The sequence below is a fragment of the Bufo gargarizans genome, chromosome 9, assembly GCF_014858855.1.
Source record: "Bufo gargarizans isolate SCDJY-AF-19 chromosome 9, ASM1485885v1, whole genome shotgun sequence".
Lineage (NCBI taxonomy): Eukaryota > Metazoa > Chordata > Amphibia > Anura > Bufonidae > Bufo > Bufo gargarizans.
The window spans coordinates 165,677,801-165,693,489 of record NC_058088.1 but is presented as its reverse complement, the minus strand read 5'-3'; the positions used below and the strand labels follow the sequence as shown (position 1 = coordinate 165,693,489).

Here is a 15,689-nt window from a genome sequence, read left to right as displayed (position 1 = left end):
AGCCCTTATACTGCACATCTGTCATACAGACGTGTACAACATAATATCCTTGTAGCATCCACTTGGCTAGTATAAAGCCTCATGCACACAACCGTGCCTGTCCTGCAGTCTGCAAAATACGGATACCTTCTGCAATTTTCTCACTCCCATTACCAGAAATGACTATTCTTACCTGCGATACAGACCTGAATAAGACATATTCTATAATTGGCAAAACGGACACATAGATGTGGACAGCACATGTCCGTTTTTTTGTTTTGTTTTTAAAAGCGGATCGGACACAGATCATACAGTCTTGTGCATGAGGCCCAAGTTTGTAGACTTTCAGGTAATCCATAGGTCCTAGTACATTGACATATGCAGAACATATTGCAGGGGGTAATCTAATCACTGGGTAATCCCATATGTGTGAGCACTCATGCACACGAACGTATAGACTCGGGGTCCATATTACGGAACCGTAAAGGGTGGATACACAATAGGTCCGCAATCCGCAAGATACGACTGAAGTTATGACTTATGTTTTGTGGAGCAGAAGCACAGATAGGACGCACTACGAAGCATTTCCGTGGGCTTTCAGGTCTGTGCCTCTGCATCACAAAAAAAAACAACAACATGTCTTTACCCGTAATTTGCGGATCGCGGACCCATTCAAGTCAATGCGTCCACATCGACATACAGATTGCACACGGCCGGCACCCGTGCAAATAGCGGTCCGCAGCGCAGGGTCCTTACGCTCGTCTGCCTGAGCCCTTTCTACTACCATCTCAGGTATTATAAAAACTCACCGTGACCCGTCAGAGAAATCCTCCATTTTGACTATAAACAAAACCATTTGCAATTAGTGATCGAAGAGATTTATTGATGTAGCAGGCACTTTACAGATAATCCCTCTCCGCACAGCAAACCCACATTCAGTATTGTAGGAAGCAGGTCCGTCCAATGGATGGTGTGGGCCCCAATGCAGCCTGTGGCCCCCAGTTGTCACTGGTGCACACACCACACATTAGACAACACTGCTCTTCAGGAATATCCCAAAGTCTAAACCGCTGCTACTATAAAGAGCAACATTGCATGTTCTGTGGGAAGGGTGGTTGGATGTAGGTAAAATGGCTCAGAACAACCTACCAGTCGAGCCTCCTCCTTCGCCGGCTCCCAAGCGCAGCGCACTGACCCCCGCGCAGGACGATCCTGCCCGTGCCAATGTACGTTGCTAGGCATAACTAAATAAATATTCAGTGTTCAAGGGTGAAACATGCAATGTTGCTTCTAAAAGGCAAAAAAAATAAAATACAAAGTATCAACCAATAAACACAAAGATAAAACAAAATTATTCCATCACTTCACTCATGGAAGTTGTCAGTTTAATAAAGTTTACAGGTTTCAGTAGAGTAGTGGGCACTGTAGGAGAGTGGCCGGGGGGGGAAGGACACCAGACCGCCCTCCAGCGAAACTGCGGCTTTAACTTAGAAACATCACAAACACATAACGTATTTTCCCCAATCACTATGAGGCGTTAACCCTTTCTGGCTCCTCCCGTGGAGGAAGAAGGCCGTGCTGCCTTCCTCCTCCCGGGGCGGAGGAAAGGGTTAAAGCCGGTATTTTCAAGTAAGACCAAAAACTCAAGGAACTCCTAAAATCCGGTATGTACACATTAACAAATAAAAAGCCACCAGTCCTATGACCCGGGCTCTTTTTAGCATGGGAATTCTACTTGGCGTAATGTGAGGGCACGCAGAAATCTGGGAACCTGGCGCAGCCTTGGCTACAGAAGCTGCACCTCTCGGCGTGGCCAGATTTTGGAGGTGCTTCGTGGAGGTTATTAGTGGATTGCTGCTCGCCCATCTTAAACAAATTCCTCACCTTTTTTGTCAGTTTACATTGCCTTGCTAAGGAGGACTGGTGCTTGGAACAAAATATACCCCATTAAACAAACATACATTCATGTCTCGTCCACAGTCGGTAATAAGAAGCATTCCCAATTGAATTTTCCAAAACAGTTTAATATATAGCTCTCTGCAGACAGACGGGCCTCTGCGTCCACTCTTCCTTCACTGCGCTGGAGCCCCGGAACATAAACTTCTCCATTCAGCTAATACAGTCTCTTACACCGCTTTCCGTGAGGTCAGAACTCGGACTATGGAGCCAATGCCTCCTATTACTAATGCCTGTGAGGGGGAGAAGAAAGACGACGTTATAACACTCTGCTGGAGCGGAATACAAGCCAGACCCATTCTTGAAGGGAAGCTGCTAAACAAGCCACCAATTTACATCCCTGGTGCAATAAAAGTTTACACAAACCAGGGAATCTTTCCCGCTTTCCTACAGTGCGATCTGTGTGAACATGATACTGGCACCCAATACTGGCAGTGAGGGGTGCCAGGAATGCCCAACCTGCGGCCCTCCAGCTGTTGCAAAACTACAACTCCCAACACAACTGGACAGCCTACAGCTATTAGAGCAAGCTGGGAGTTGTAGTTTTGCAACAGCTGGAGGGCCGCAGGTTGAGCATCCCTAGATTATGGGGTAGGAGAGGTCAGTTCTAAATTGAACCACCAGCTTTGCCCCTGACATGTTTCACCGCAAGATGCGGCTTCTTCAAGGGGGATAAGGAGCTACTGACAACGATTGTCAGTAGCTCCTTATCCCCCTTGAAGAAGCTGCATCTTGCGGTGAAACATGTCGGGGGAGCTGCACTATTAGTTTTTTTATAAGCACGGTAGGGTAAATGAATGAATAACCGCACGGCGATCTGCAGACGCCGCATACATATGCACACTATAGGGGCAGATAGTAGATACAAGTGCGGGCGGTAGGAGCCGCTATGAGTGCCTGAGCAGCTATCAGACACTGATAAATACAGCACCTTAGGTAGGGTAATAATCCGGAAGAGTATTAGTTGCGGAGTGTCTGGTGTCGGCTGACATTACAGACACGCACTTTGCACTCCATTGAAAGAGATAAATAACAATCTCATCCCACCTATAGACAAGCAGTGACTGCTAAACCTATAGCCCCCTAATAGCAATTTGCCCTCCATATGCTGGTTTAAAATGTATGTGTTTTTGTGGCAATATTGTTTATCAAAATAGAAATAAAAGTTATATTTTAATAATAAAAAACGGCCAGAAACAGGATTTATAGTCTCAGACTATTGAAACCGTACTATTGACCTCCTGGGTCCAGTGGGTCATTTGGAAATATTATTGTACTGGGACACCCCCAACTGGTTACCTCCCCTCTGTACCCTTACTGAAGACTAATAGCAATTCAGGTATAACTCCTGGTAGAAATAATAGAGGAATGGCACAACATAGAGCCATAGGAATAGATGCTCCAGAATTGTTATCACATGGGGAAAGCATGAAGCTATTACAGACATGTCAGGAGCGGTGAAAAGTCCTCTTTAACCCCTTCCAGACTGCCCATTGGCTATATAGCACATAGCATGTGTGTAAACATTCAGGTAGCGCTTTAATCCCAGCGCTGTACAGGTTTATTACCACTTCTGCCTTCTCCGGTGACGGGAGGAGATCGTGGAGGAGCAAATGGAGGAGAGGCTGAGCAGCTTCCTCTACTGGTCCCGCTGGTCACATGACCGCCGGGTGTCTTGGGGCAGGAGCAGAGCTGCAGGGTCTAAGGAGACCCTGATTAGCTCTGCCTGTGTGTAATGCCCCCACAGGGGGCTGTTTTCCCCTGTAACTGGAGCTCCTGGGGATGCCCTAGTTACCAGGGCTGTGGAGTCGGAGTCCATTTTGGTGGAGTCGGAGTCGTTATAAAATAGACCGACTCTAAAAATAGATAATAAATTGGTACAGTTAGTTCAATGCAGTATGTGCTAAATATATTTTCATAAGAATTTGGGAAAATGATGAAATGTCCTATAAATGTCTGTTCTATTCCTGATCTAAGGATCTAGGCTTTGATTTGAGATGTAGATGCTCAGTAGTGAAGCTCCTCCGCACTGGGAAGGAATGGCTGCACTCCTCTCAGATCTGCTCGAGAAAACAGGATTAAAGAGGTTCTCTCACTAGTTACAAAGATTAGCTTCCAACATAAAGGGACATTTTCTGAACACATCGGTCAGTAGATTTTACTTTAGTCATGAACTATAGAGTCCAGACAGTTCAGCAGGCCTCTCACTGCACACAGGTTTCTATGGTAACCTGCAGACCTGATTAGCTGAGAGCAGGAGTGACCACGCCCCCGCGGAGCGATGGGACGGAGCTCTGAAGGAACTTATAAGGTTTAGCAAGATTACCTGCAGTAAGCAAAAGGTCCAAACTGTGTTAGAGATCACAAGAATAAGTGCTGGAGACCCCCCACAGCCTGAGGAGACAGCGTGAGTGCAAACTGCCTGTCAGCCAGTGCATCAATGTGCTGAGAAAACCCTTTTAACCCTTAGGCTACCAGCGCCGTACATGTACGGCGCTGGTGCGATATGTAAACATGACATCCGCTCGCACGTGCAGCATGATCAAGTGAGATCACGGCACCTAAATGCGCAAAAACCCGGAAGTGTCCTATCTATACCCAGTGTGTCCAATCCGGGCATCGCCAGTTGCGCTGAATACTGTAAGCCTTACTAAGTAGGCTAGGCATGGCCAACCTGCGGCTCTCCAGCTGTTGTAAAACTACAACTCCCATCATGCCCTGCTGTAGGCTGATAGCTGTAGACTGTCCGGGCATGATGGGAGTTGTAGTTTTGCAACAGCTGGAGAGCCTCAGGTTGGCCATCCCTGGAGTAGGCTAACAGTATTCAAACTGCAATTCTTGTTTTGGCCACCTGATGGCAGGCCAGGATAAGAAATGAGCAAAAGTGAGCAAAATAGCTAATAATAAATTCCTGATAAACCAAAATAAAAATAATAAAAATGTAATAAGCTCATATATGAGGCACATAATGATCACAAAAAAAAGTTTAAATCACACCCCTTTCCGTAAAATAAAAAAATAAATACCCATATAACAAGAAATATAAACATGGGTATCACCGCGACCGAAAATGCCCATACTGTTGAAATAGAGAAAAAAAAATCCAATACGGTGAATGGCGTAACGGAAAAAAGGGTCAAAATGGCCAATTTGCAAATTTTTTTCATTGTTTCTATTACCCAATTTTTTTTTTTTTATAAAATATGATCAAAAAGTCACGCACACTCCAAAATGGTATCAATTAAAAGTACAGATTGTTCCGCCAAAAATTAGCCTCTAAAAACCCAAGTATAAAAAAGTTATGGGGGTCAGAATATGGCAATATAAAAAAAAAATATATGTTTTTCTCAAAGTTTAAATTTATTTTTACACTATTTTAGACATAAAAAACCTATACGTATGGGGCATCGTTGTAATCATATTGACCCAGAGAATGAGGGGCACGGGTCAGTTTTGCCGTAAACAAAACGCTGTGGGAACAAAACCTGTGAAACGGTGAAGGTATTGCGTTTTTTTCTTTTTTTCAATTCCACCCCATTTGGAATTTTTTTTTTACTGCTTCTCACAACATTTTATGAAATAATTAATGGTGGCATTAGAAAATACAACTTGTCCCGCAAAAAATAAGCCCTCATACAGCTATGTGACCGGTAAAATGAAAACGTTATGGCTCACGGAAAATAGGGTAGAAAAATGAAAAAACGCAAAAAAAATCTAAAAACCTCCGGTAGCCAAAGGGTTAAGGCAAGTACTTAGTATATCTAAACTTTCAATAAACTGTGCATGAATCCATTGTCTCTGTGCATGCTCTCTCTGTACGCTTTATGTTTTAGTTTGCGTTTCCTCTGAGCTCATGTTTGGGGAGCTGATGGCTTCTATACGCTATACATAGAAAACAGTTATCCCCTTATATTCTAACATCTCACATTCAGAAATACAGAAACACAAAAAAGCTTAAATTAGGTTATCGCTTAAACATGCGCCATGTATGAGGGAGTGGGAGTCGGAGTTTGGCTTACCGACTCCACAGCCCTGCCAGTCACAGTGGAAACAGTGGGGGAAAAAGGAGATCTTTTCATGACCTCCTGGGGGACATATAATTTAGATTATTTTTGGCACATAATAAGTAAAAAAATAAATAATGAAAAATACAAATAGAATTATAATTATTTTTTTAAATACCATTTCTAAACGGAAACAGTCACCATAATCGCCCCGTTCACTCAATCCTATACAAGGTATATATCAAAACGATCGTCACAAAATAGGGAACCCATTGAAATAATTAATTTTGGTGTCAGTTTTAATATTTAAGAAATAAAGAGCTGCAATAAAATAAAAAAAAACAAAAAATAAAAACACATGCTGATAAAAAGTCCTAAGTGTCAAGTAAAAAAAACATAGCAAAAACTATTTTGGTAGTCAAACAAATAAAAAAGTTAGAGTCGCTAAACTACCACGTGCACAAAATCACAAAAAATTGCCTGGACGTTCAGGCCCATGAAAGGGTTAAAGGGAGGTTTATGCCGCCCCATCTGAATAGCGATAGAGACCCCAATTCCAGTGTTTTTTCCCCTGCTGTACTTTTCACAAAATCACTACTTATCTGATGGGGCAGGAACCAAGACCGGACCCCTTGATAGCCAGGAGCTGCCAGCGCCACCTGCCCGCTGCCGATTGACCGCCTTCTCACTATACACAAGCTGTCAATGGGCAGCAAAATAGTCGGGGCAACGACTTTATGAAAAGTGCAGAAAGAAAAGACAAAAAAAATTAAGTAACCCTCTGCTGCGATCAGGGTGTTTGCCTCCCCTTTATGCAGCCCCCTGGGTGGGGCAGTGAAATTCTGATAACAGATTTGCAGCAATCTAATATACCGGACTCAATATTCTCTAAAGTCATGTAATGAGTGCGGTTCCAAAAGGAATGACATTGCAGAAGCTTGTTCTCGCTCGTACCTTTTCGTGCCACTGTAGCAATATCGCGCTGCTGTTCTCTGTGGGCTTTTCAAACCCCTTGTAGATGTATTTCATTAGCAGGTCGATCCCGTTTCGATCCAGTGTTTTTACCTGCTTGCTCAATCTCGTTGCTTTTGAACGATGTCAGGACCTTTCAGTACAATTGCCTGGGTACGTTCCTGCGGTCAGAAAGCAGTAAACAGTAAGCATGGCCACTTTATTGTACTTTGCAATGCACCGCTCCTCTGGTATTCCTACTGGAAAATAGTGACTAAGGCTACTTTCACACTAGCAGTTCGGGGCTCCGCTTGTGAGTTCCGTTCAAAGGCTCTCACAAGCGGCCCCGAACGCATCCGTCCAGCCCTAATGCATTCTGAGTGGATGTGGATCCGCTCAGAATGCATCAGTCTGGCAGTGTTTGTCCTCCGCTCCGCTCAGCAGGCGGACACCTGAACGCTGCTTGCAGCGTTCGGGTGTCCGCCTGGCCGTGCGGAGGCAAACGGATGCGTCCAGACTTATAATGTAAGTCAATGGGGCGGATCCGTTTGAATATGACACACTATGGCTCAATCTTCAAACGGATCCGTCCCACATTGACTTTCAACGTAAAGTCTGGACGGATCTGTCTGAGGCTACTTTGACACTTAGAATTTTTTTTACAATATAATGCAGACGGATCCGTTCTGAACGGATCCACCGTCTGCATTATATGAGCGGATCCGTCTCAGACGGATCCGCTCTGAACGCAAGTGTGAAAGTCGCCTAAACTGAAAACCTGGCCTTACCGTCCCATAGTCAGTGGGGTGCCCATACATACTGACGCGGTGTAATCAATGCTTCCAGTGTCAGATCACATAGAGAAATGGCTCATTTCCTAAGGGGTATGGTAACACCCAGTTGTCAATGCTTACACTTCCAGGAGGAATAACAGAGCAGCATATCTTTTGTTCCATTTCTTACTGTCAGTGAACAGAAACATACCCGTCTATATGCGGAGGTTGTAAACCTGTCCTGCTGGTGTACCTGAGGCAGGTCCAGGGCTCCATACCAGAGAGAGTGACAATTAAAGGGGTTATCCTAAACACGGACAGTTATGGCATATCCACATAATACGCTGCAAATGTCTGATTGGTCCGGGTCACATCCCACTCTAGAACGGGGTACCTCCAAACGTTTCAGGCTGCTCCCTGTGCCACGCCGTCTCTATATTCCCACAGAATGGGGAGTTACAGGAACAGCGCAGAAGAGCGAGCTCGGCTGTTTCCAAAAACCTGACCACCTCCTGAAGCCTGGATGCTGCGGCCAGTGGGACAGGGTCAGAGGACCTCTTTTCTAGTAGTAGGTGTTGGTCTAGAGGTGGAACAGATGTTTGAGATAAGACTACCCCTTTAGGTTTATAGGAGCCCTTCACGTGTGTCAGCGGGATATGATCTTGACAGGTTTCCGTTTTTTTACTGGATCTGTTCACTGACAAACTATTCTGACACGGAGGTTAAATGATTAAGGCCTCATTCACACAACTGGATTTTGGTCCCACGTCTGATCTGCATTTTTTGCATATCGGATGCGGAACCATTCATTTCAATGGCGCCACAAAAAATGCAGACAGCACATTGTGTGCAGTCCGCATCACTAGGTCTGTGCCATCGGGTCGCAAAAATGATGAAATATGCCCTATACTTGTCCGTTTTGTGAACAAGTATAGGACATTTATATAGAAGGGAAAAACAAAATGGCGGGAGACACACAGCCGATATCAGTGTTTTATGGATCCTCAATTTGCATACGGCTGTGTACAGGAGGCATAAAGCGTCATGCACACAACCGTATTTTACATCCGCACATGGACACATTTATTACTAGAAATGTCCTGTTCTATAATTTGCGGACAGGACATGGATGACATCCGGGCACTGTCCGTTTGTTTTTTTGAGGACCCATATAAATGATGTCATCCATGTCCTGTCCGCAAATTATAGAACGGGAAACTTCTAGTAATGGGAGTAAGAAACATGCAGATTGCACACGGAGAATCATGTTTAGGGCACATTCACACGACCGTAACCAGCTCATGTGCGTTCCGCAATTTGCAGACCGCACATGGCCGCCACCATCATAGAAAAATATAGAGCATGTCCTATTCTTGTCCACAAATGCGGACAAGAATAGAACATGCTCTATATTTTTTTGCAGGGCCACGGAACGGAACTACGGACGCGAACAGCACAAGCTTTCAATGACTCTTTTTATGGGATTTTTATGGAGACATCAGGAGCTGGAGTTTTTTATTTGCACATTGAAGGTGTCCGTATTTTGCGGATCCCTGGTTTGCAGACCGCAGTACAGACACGGTTGTGTGCATGAGGCCTAACATTGCATAACCTGCCTGTAGACAAGGAATACATTCAGTTACATAAAACTGGACGATCCCTTTAATCCCAGTGCATTCCTCTGTGCAATGCCAGTGGAGCCTGTGTGCACGATCATTACGGAAAATGTACCGTAATTCAGAGGAAGATATTAGTACATTCATGGACATCTGTATTCTAGAGGACCCCCGCTCCCACACAGAGGCTGCACTAGATTAAAAGAGCACTCCGCTAAAGCTGGGGGAGGTGACCTGTAGTGGTGATCATATCGATCAAAGAGAAGAATGAGCGAGTGCATGTATGACTGAATTATTGCTTTTATTGTTTTATCTCATTTTTTATTGCAGTGTTTTCCTTTTGCACTTCTCATTCATTTCAATTGGAACCGGGATCAAGCAGAGGGAGCAGCAGCCGCTTTCTAACCATCCGGCACCCCGAAAAGATGGGGGCACCTATAGGTGCAATAAGCCCACTCTCTTCCTTCTGGTGAGCACCTACCTACCAGTTTGTATTGTGGGTTTTTCACCATAGAATGGCTGCAGTAGCAGAGACACCCGGGGAGGGGGGGGGGGGGGGGGGAAACACTCACCTTTACTATTTGGTTTTTGGAGTTGACAGGAGAGTTCCGGAAGGCAGCGTGGAAAGCTCGGAGCAGGTCCCCTGTACACATCGCTGTTAAGGAAATTACGGTACAGAAGCAGAAGCTACTGACCAGTGCCAGACTGGGACTGAATTACAGCACTGGCATTTGAAAGAACACCCCCCCCCCCACAAAAAAAGGCAGCTGCAGGACACAAGCTGCACGCTCACAGGCAGGACACAAGCTGCGCGCCCAGCGCTCACAGGCAGGACACAAGCTGCGCGCCCAGCGCTCACAGGCAGGACACAAGCTGCGCGCCCAGCGCTCACAGGCAGGACACAAGCTGCGCGCCCAGCGCTCACAGGCAGGACACAAGCTGCGCGCCCAGCGCTCACAGGCAGGACACAAGCTGCGCGCCCAGCGCTCACAGGCAGGACACAAGCTGCGCGCCCAGCGCTCACAGGCAGGACACAAGCTGCGGCCCAGCGCTCACAGGCAGGACACAAACCACAGTAAGCACTGCTCACAGGCAGGACACAGTACTGATCTCACACAGGACACATGCTGTGGCACGCACCGGTCACACGCAGGAAACAAGCTCTGCACGCACCGCTCAAGCGCAGGAAACATGCTGTGCATGCGCCGATCACACGCAGGACACAATCTCTGCACGCACCGCTCACACGCAGAACACATACCACAGCAAGCAACGCTCACAGGCAGGGCACAGTACTGATCACACACAGGACACATGCTGTGCACGTATCAGTTGCAGCACACAAACCATGGTAGTGGCAAAGTCAGATGCACGGTCAAAGCCTCGGCCCTGCAGTCAACAAGCTCCTCACAAGCACAGCATCATTAGGGTTAGTTACCATTATTTGTATATTACTAATCATTATTAGCAGGGCGCATGGGATTTAGCCATTGCCCTGCTCCCATAGCCTGAGTCTGCTGTGAAACTACAACTCCCAGCATGCACACTGGATCGGATACTCTTGTAACTCCCACAGAACTGATAGGAGCATTGTGGGAGCAGCTCGAGGTCGCTGATCCCTGTGCTAGAGTATATAGGTGAGCGACCCTGTCCTAGGCACATATATCATACCTGTGTAGCTGGGTGCTTGCAGGAAGACTAAGCACTAGTCAAGGGCACCACCACCAAACACAACATTCCTCCCTTATCTACTCTATGTAACACAAAGGTCGGGGATACTATGGGGGAGATTTATCAAAACTGGTGCCCATAGTGACCAATCAGATTGATCCTTTCATTTTCCAAAGTAGCTCTGAAAAATGAAAGGTGGAATCTGATTGGTTGCTATGGACGTCTAAGCCAGTTTCCCCCTATGTCTCTCCTTTACCAGCCCCAGCAGGTAACATACACCGACAACACCAGGCAGTTTAATAAAAATCTCAATTATTGAGATCAACGCCACAAACAGATCTAATCATCTATTAACCCCTTCAGGGCTCCGCAATTTTCTGTTTCTACCCCCCTAAAAAAAAAAATATTTTTCCGTTCACATAGTCGTATGAGGGCCTGTTTTTTGTGGGACAAGTTGCACTTTCTAATGACACCATTAGGCTACTATCACACTTGCGGCAGGACGGATCCGACAGGCTGTTCAGCATGTCGGATCCGTCCTGCGGCTATTTCGCCGCGCCGCCGCTCCGTCCCCATTGACTATAATGTGGACGGAGGCGGATTATGCTGTTCTGCTACAGTTTTATGGGTTTCGGTTTTACAGCGTTCTATATGCAGAAAAACTGACTGGTTCCCTTCATTCTCCGGTTTGGTACGATTACAGCAATAGTACATTTATAGTTTTTTCTTGTACTTAAAAAAAAAAAAAAAAGATATTTCCTTTGCATCGCCATATTCCGACCCCCATAACTATTTTGTGTTTTTGTCTACAGAGCTGTGTGAGGGCTCATTTTTTGCAGTGTGTATGACTTTTTGATCAGAATTTTTATTGGGAGGTGAAGTAATGAAAAAACTGAAAATCTGCCTTTTTGATTTTTTCCCCGTTATGGCTTAAGTTTGGGGATAATTTGAATGTTCATATTTAAATTTTTTATACATATTTTTAAAAACTTTTTTTTTTTTACTTTATGTTACGTTCCCCTTGGGTACTTCAATATCTCCTATAGACTGCAATGGTTTAATACTGCTACCTGTTCGAGTTTAATTAAGTCCCTATGGAACCACGCCACAAACAGGGCTCCATTGCTGTGGCAGGCCTCCAAGTCAAAAGGCCCGTGGCTGCCACAGCAACCGAGTGACTCCCTCAATCTCAGCATGAGGAGGCTGTTTGGGCCACAGGTGTGCTGCATTACCGGGAAAAGACTGCTCATATGCCATGGTCACAATTGACAGCGGCATGAGTGGTCACAAGTCCACGCTCGGCGTGATCGCCGATCTCAGACATTAGCTCTGCTGCGTAAAACATGTTTCAAGTCTGGACTTCTGCCATACATGTACGGTGGAGATCTGGAAGGAATTAATCACATGACCACTGCCACATGTTCCGCCATTCTCCCCGCTGCCAGAAAATACTAAATGATCACTCCGGAAGTGACTAGTTTGACTGATGCACAACGTCGCTAAAGTAATTCTGTACTGGAAGAGATTTAAACAACTGCACTGCAATACCGGACACAACCCATGGACAAAAGAGGCCCTGTTTTTAATAAAGTATATGGGTTTTAATACATTTTCTGCTATAGGCCATATCCTGGTCTCATGTAACTGCAACTGACATATGTTTCTTATACATGTGCATAAATGATTCCTTCTTCCTAAACAGAGGAACGACATGAATGATTTAATGAGGCAAAATAAGGAGTTTTGTCTTGGAGCCGGTTCTAGTTCATGTTATTCCAGTTTCCATGACCAAATATGACTGTCGGCATGCCAATAACCAGAGCTTGTACGCACTTGCTGCACATAAACCACAAGATCACAGAAAACACGGCACATCTTCACTGCAGATGCCATAACTCCAGTCACTGAAGGTTCATTTCTGACCAAGTCGAAGGATCGAGCAGAGAGAACCATCATAAACACAGAGGACCATGTACAGAAGGACTAGATCATTTATGGAAGTGAGCATTCATAGGCTTATACCGAAGCTACGATTTTTACTACATCTTGGACTGAGGGCTGACAGTAAAAAGGGTAACGGTAAAAACCTGAATCTTCCACCGTATCTACTAATTCTCAGTACCAGACCTATTGATTTAATATTTGTCCCCTATCCTACTACCAGAATACTGACCATGTCCACATTATGCTCCACTGGATAGACAGTAGAAGACTTTGGAGGTCAAGTCAACATTTTGAAACCCTCAATCACTAACTAAAGTAATAACTGGAATGAGAGTACCACAGTACCCTGAAAGATTATCAACATTAGGGTTATTCACTTTAGAAAAAAGACGACTGAGAGGAGATCTAATTAATATGTATAAATATATCAGGGGTCAGTACAGAGATCTCTCCCATCATCTATTTATCCCCATCACTGTGACTGTGACGAGGGGACATCCTCTGCGCCTGGAGGAAAGAAGGTTTGTACACAAACATAGAAGAGGATTCTTTACGGTAAGAGCAGTGAGACTATGGAACTCTCTGCCTGAGGAGGTGGTGATGGTGAGTACAATAAAGGAGTTCAAGAGGGGCCTGGACGTATTTCTGGAGTGTAATAATATTACAGGCTATAGCTTCTAGAGAGGGGTCGTTGATCCAGGGAGTTATTCTGAGTCGGGAAGGAATTTTTTATTCCCCTAAAGTGGGGAAAATTGGCTTCTACCTCACAGGTTTTTTTTGCCTTCTTCTGGATCAACTTGCAGGATGACAGGACGAACTGGATGGACAAATGTCATTTTTTGGCCTTATGTACTATGTTACTATCCTGCTGAAAGAGGTCACTACCATTAGGGGATACCTCTGCCATGTACTTGGTCTCCAACAAAGTTCAGGTAGGTGGTATGTGCCAAATTTAATATCCTCATGAATGCCAGGACCTGAGGATTTCCAGAAGGACATTGCCCAAAGCATCACACGTGCTCGTCTGGCAGGCGTTATTCCCCTAGTGCTGTGATGGCTAACCTCCGGCACTCCAGCTGTGAACTACAACTCCCAAGATGCATAGAAATGAATGGAGCATGCTGGGAGTCGTAGTTTCACCACAGCTGGAGTGCCGGAGGTTAGCCATCACTGCAGTAGTAGATCCTGGTAATCTCTGGCCTACACATTTCACCGTCTTTTTTGTACAACCTATTTATATATTTGTATAGGTTAATCATGTCCCACTTAGACGTCAATTTTTTTTTTTTCGATTAAAAAAATAAAAAATCAATACATTCTTTAAGGGCTTATTTGGGAAATGATTGTGATGACCTATCCTGAGGACAGGCCATCTTGGACAACCCCTTTAAATACCACCTCATCTTAATGTCTTGCAGGCTACAGTTGTGAAAGTTGCACCTGCGTGGTAGACACGTGCGTCAATAATTCTCATATCCCTTTGTTTCTTTACAAATGTGATCCTATTTCTGTGGAATTTAATTAATGTTTTTAAAATGTATAACTGCCGCAAATTGACGCCCCAAAATATAAATATTTACAGTATAGACCAAAAGTTAGGACACACCTTCTCATTCAAAGAGTTTTCTTTATTGTCATGACTATGAAAATTGTAGATTCACACTGAAGGCATCAAAACTATGAATTAACACATGTGGAATTATATACATAACATAAAAGTGTGAAACAACTGAAAATATGTCATATTCTAGGTTCTTCAAAGTAGCCACCTTTTGCTTTGATTACTGCTTTGCACACTCTTGGCATTCTCTTGATGAGCTTCAAGAGGTAGTCACCTGAAATGGTCTTCCAACAGTCTTAGAACGGAGTTCCCAGAGATGCTTAGCACTTGTTGGCCCTTTTGCCTTCACTCTGCGGTCCAGCTCACCCCAAACCATCTCGATTGGGTTCAGGTCCGGTGACTGTGGAGGCCACAGCACCCCATCACTCTCCTTCATGGTCAAATAGCCCTTACTTTCAAAGTTTTCCCAATTTTACGGACTGACTGACCATAATTTCTTAAAGTAATGATGGCCACTCGTTTTTCTTTACTTAGCTGCTTTTTTCTTGCCATAATACAAATTCTAACAGTCTATTCAGTAGGACTATCAGCTGTGTATCCACCTGACTTCTCCTCAACGCAACTGATGGTCCCAACCCCATTTATAAGGCAAGAAATCCCACTTATTAAACCTGACAGGGCACACCTGTGAAGTGAAAACCATTTCAGGTGACTACCTCTTGAAGCTCAGCAAGAGAATGCCAAGAGTGTGCAAAGCAATAATCAAAGCAAAAGGTGGCTACTTTAAAGATCCTAGAATATGACATATTTTCAGTTGTTTCACACTTTTTTGTTATGTATATAATTCCACATGTGTTAATTCATAGTTTTGATGCCTTCAGTGTGAATGTGCAATTTTCATAGTAATGAAAATAAAGAAAAGTCTTTGAATGAGAAGGTGTGTCCAAACTTTTGGTCTGTACTGTATATATATCAAATACTAAGAATAAGGGTCCATTCACTCGTCCGTAGTGTATTGCGATCCCCCAATTGTGGACAAGAATAGAACACGTTCTATTTTTTTCGGGAGCCGCGGACCGGAAGATCGTGGCTGCGCTTCGAAAAATGCGGATAGCACACTGTGTGCTGTCCGCATCTCATCCGGCCCCATAGAGAATTAATGGGTCCGGATTCGTTCCGCAACTTTGCGGAACGGATCCGGACCCATTTTAGGGACGTGTGAATGGAGCCTTAA

General features: G+C 44.7%; 1 protein-coding gene across 1 annotated transcript in view; it reads right to left on the bottom strand.

The window, feature by feature from the left end:
- Positions 1 to 841: 841 nt before the first annotated feature.
- Positions 842 to 15,689, bottom strand: part of LOC122946854 (actin-related protein 2/3 complex subunit 5-B-like) — a 30,476-nt gene continuing 15,628 nt past the window's right edge. The window contains 5 exon segments of the mRNA XM_044306714.1: positions 842 to 2,168; positions 6,894 to 7,004; positions 7,006 to 7,047; positions 7,049 to 7,072; positions 9,852 to 9,924. Of these exon segments, the coding sequence (XP_044162649.1) occupies positions 2,106 to 2,168; positions 6,894 to 7,004; positions 7,006 to 7,047; positions 7,049 to 7,072; positions 9,852 to 9,924 (313 nt within the window). The 3' untranslated portion in view covers positions 842 to 2,105.